At 52.9% G+C, this 3,462-nt stretch overlaps 2 protein-coding genes across 2 annotated transcripts; one reads left to right on the top strand and one right to left on the bottom strand.

Annotated features, from left to right (window-relative positions):
* Positions 1-17: 17 nt before the first annotated feature.
* Positions 18-1,489, top strand: LAESUDRAFT_816050 (uncharacterized protein; the record flags this gene model as incomplete). Its single annotated transcript, XM_040914742.1, has 3 exons — positions 18-39; positions 100-941; positions 995-1,489. 3 exons carry the CDS (start codon positions 18-20, stop codon positions 1,361-1,363), a joined length of 1,233 nt encoding a protein of 410 aa, XP_040758994.1. The 3' UTR covers positions 1,364-1,489.
* A 530-nt stretch (positions 1,490-2,019) lies between these two features.
* LAESUDRAFT_491763 (uncharacterized protein) lies at positions 2,020-2,528 on the bottom strand (the record flags this gene model as incomplete). The annotated part of the gene is made up of 3 exons (XM_040902666.1): positions 2,020-2,085; positions 2,148-2,218; positions 2,276-2,528. A coding segment is annotated over one exon (252 nt), but the record flags the coding sequence as incomplete, so codon positions are not given.
* Between the last annotated feature and the right edge of the window lie 934 nt (positions 2,529-3,462).

A 3,462-nucleotide genomic window follows, 5' to 3' on the forward strand; every position in this document is an offset into this window, starting at 1 on the left:
CGAGCATTCTCGCCAGCATGGATTTGCCCGCCGCTCCTTGTGCGTCGTTATTTCTAGCCGCATTTATCCTCATCTCACAGGTTGATATGCCACACACAGTGTCGCCAGAGTGGGGTTGGCTGCCTCTTACCAGAACTAGTCGCTCCATTGATGTGCCACCCGCAGCACCGCGTACGGTCCAAACCGGCTCTGATTCCGTCGCCCATCCATTGCCACCAATGCCACAGGATCTCTCCTTGTCTTATCCCTGGGATGAGTCTCCCTTCACGCAGGAGCATTCATACATTCCTTGCTACGGACTCGACTCGGTTCCTGTATCGCCTGGTGCTACTTACCCTCCTACCGGCTCCGGCATTCCTCCCACGGCGTATACGACCCCAGGCTTTCCCACAGGCATTGCAGGAAGCTGGCCTAGCGGTCCCACCTCTTCATCCTCCAATGTATCATCTCCAGAGGCTGGGCCGTCCTCGTCCAACATGGCGCCGCAGTGCAGTCGCACTGCGTCTACGCCTCAAATTCTGAGCAACTCACTTGTGGCTGGACTCTCGGCTGTGGAGGGCCTTCCTTGGAGTCATGACTTCAAGTTTACCCTCCCGTTTGACGTTCCAGAATACCCATCTGCACCTGCACCCGCGCCCTTGCAGACTCTCATGCAGAACGCGCCACTGCCTGATGCTGTCCAACCTAGGCCGGCAAAAAAACCGCGCCTGCTTCCTCCCGCCTTTGCAGAGTCCTCTTCGAAGGCAAGTTCCTCTTCGCAGGCAGGTCCCTTATCTGCCCGTTCCAACAAGCCAAACCAATTCGTTCTGCGACGTCGGAGCAAGTCATTGGCGGCCAAGACTTGCGCACCGACAACATCTCGTAAGCGGAAGCACAGAGAGGAGAACGACGAGAATGCACCGCCGGTGTCAGATGGTCAACAGGCAGACGAAGGGGAGCTAGTGAGTTCCTAATTCTATTCTAAGAGGCATAGCATTGACGATCTGTCTCACAGGTTCTATGGGACGTGTTGCGGAAGAAGGAGGTCCAATGCAACCGCGAGCGGCATTGCCGCTTCAGGGCGCAGGGATGCCCTTGGACGTTCGACATCGTCAGAGACCTAAAACGGCATGAAAAGGATCGGCCCCACTCTGACGACCGGAAGGCGACGAATTGTGCGCCGGTCAGGCTATACCACTGCCCCTGGCCCGGATGCAATTATGCGAGCCAGCGGGATTATTGCTTAAAGGCACACTGGAAGGCTTTTACGAGGGGCTGTGTGCGGCACTTGATCGAGGACTCGCGTTGGCCGTACGAGTCGCTTGAAGATCTCCATCAGCATCTGCGCGAGTATCCTGCAGACTTTCTGCGTCCTGAATTCTAGGACAAGTACTTGGCATTGGATGTGTGGCGGCATGCTATATCATCTGCATTCTACCTTTCTGTCTGACTTCAACATAGAATTGCTGCACCATCTACATCTTCCCCTTCTCCATTCCTCATCATGTATTGCTGCCTCTCTTACATTTCTTCTGGAACCTGTACTCATCTCTTCTTCATCAACTACTTCGTCATGGGATGCATTTGTAACATTCGATGTGTACCATACAACTTGTATATTGGATCGCCTTCCAGAATAGAAACTTCTCGTTGTTGCTTGAAGTCGTGAATCAAAACTCAATGACTCTACGTGACTATCCCGAGCCACTAGCCCGAACCACTTATCTTTTCGCGCTCACGGTGGAAGATAAGCTCCTGACTTGCTTCCGATATCTTGCTGTGAAACATAGCACTTCTCACTAGACGTCCGACGTCCTCAAAGGAATCAAATACTGCGCTTTTGACAAGTGGCCGCGTCGTTCGGCAGCAAGTAGCTTGTTTTATGACCGCTGTCGCATTCATCGAAAGGTGATGAATTAGATGAGCGAAAATCTGTATTGAGAAGATCGCGCTGGCCCGCCATCCCCAACAACACAATAAACAGGATGTAAACGAAAGGGACTCGATGACATACGAGACATGATGATTGCTATCCCGACAACGCTTCTCGACACATCATACGGCACGCAACTCAACCACCGATCAATCCTGCTTCACCTTGCCCTCCTGTTCGATAATCAGTCGTAACCTCAGTCGACCAGAAGCCACTTATCGAACCAACCACTCACCGATGACGTCCCAGACTCGGACCCCACCTGATCAACGCTCCGCTTCCCCATCTCCACGTCCTGGAAATACTCTACGTTTACGCGCCAGTCAGAGCATGCCACGGAGATGATACAATGCAGCGGCTCACGTTACCGCTGCTGTGCATCTAGTAGAGCCTCAACATTTTCACCACTCACAGACGACACGCCCATGGGCTTCTCCTGTTCGGTGGCCTCCAGAGGAGTAGACTGCGTGCCGAAGGACGCGCCTGCTCCGGTAGACGTAGACACGCTCTTTGCGGATGAAAAGTTGCAGTTATGGCGACAAAATGTTCGAGCAGGATATGGGCATAATTTGAACGTGTGACAAAAGGTGATTGCCTTTATGTCCCACCGTTCGACGCCACTCGCGAGGTGCGGTGGCGTCAATTTCGTGGCGTGCCCCTCGCGATGATGACGTCACGCGCCGCGCTGCGGTCACGTGTGTATACGAGCATCGCCGCGTCTCACGAGAAAGCTGACTTGGGTGAAGAGGCGCCGGGCGCCGGTTCCAAATAACACAGAGGCCCATCGCAGGGCATGCGCAAATGCCATTCATATTACACCGTCGAATGCCGCCATTATCTCGTCTACTGAACTGGCAAACACTATGGGTCCCTTTGCTCTGACCATACATGAATCACTGCACCGCAAACCGCTCATGCACCACAAGACCGACACCAGTTCAGGGGGTTGGATGCGAATGCTATCGAATGCAAGGTTCAAACAACCACTGTCGAAGAAGAGACGTTGCCAGTCGGGGCAGCCCCAGTGATGACAAGAGGATTGGCCCCCCATCGTAGAAGGTGAATTCTCGTCCCTGATATTTTCCCTTTGCAGCGACTCTGAGTTGGGTACCTTTGATGGTGGGAGAGCAAAAGGCAAGGTGTTGCTGAATGTGAGTCAGATATGTGGGTATTGAGCCTCAGATTAGGAACACGGAACGCGGGTGGGCGTCCGGGATGAAGGAGGATGCGGGATGATGCGGATCTTCCCGATATGGCATTCCTTTATATATACATGTACACATTTGGAAATATTATCTAATCCCTCAGCCACATTGGTCCGGACTCTCGTTTGTGAGGGCCTCGGTACCTCGGCTTGTCCCTGAGCCTCGATTGTGAGGTTCAGCTTTCTCAACAGTGGGGATGATGGTGTCAGTGGTGATCACATTCATGACGATTGTGGACGTCCACTCACTCCCAGGAGCAATTAGTCCATGTGCAGTTGCAACTGAAACAAGCGATGCAAAATCGAGCCTGCACACCAGATCTTTCAATGGCATGTCTATAATAAT

This window comes from Laetiporus sulphureus, assembly GCF_001632365.1.
Source record: "Laetiporus sulphureus 93-53 unplaced genomic scaffold LAESUscaffold_64, whole genome shotgun sequence".
NCBI classification, from domain to species: Eukaryota; Fungi; Basidiomycota; class Agaricomycetes; order Polyporales; family Laetiporaceae; genus Laetiporus; species Laetiporus sulphureus.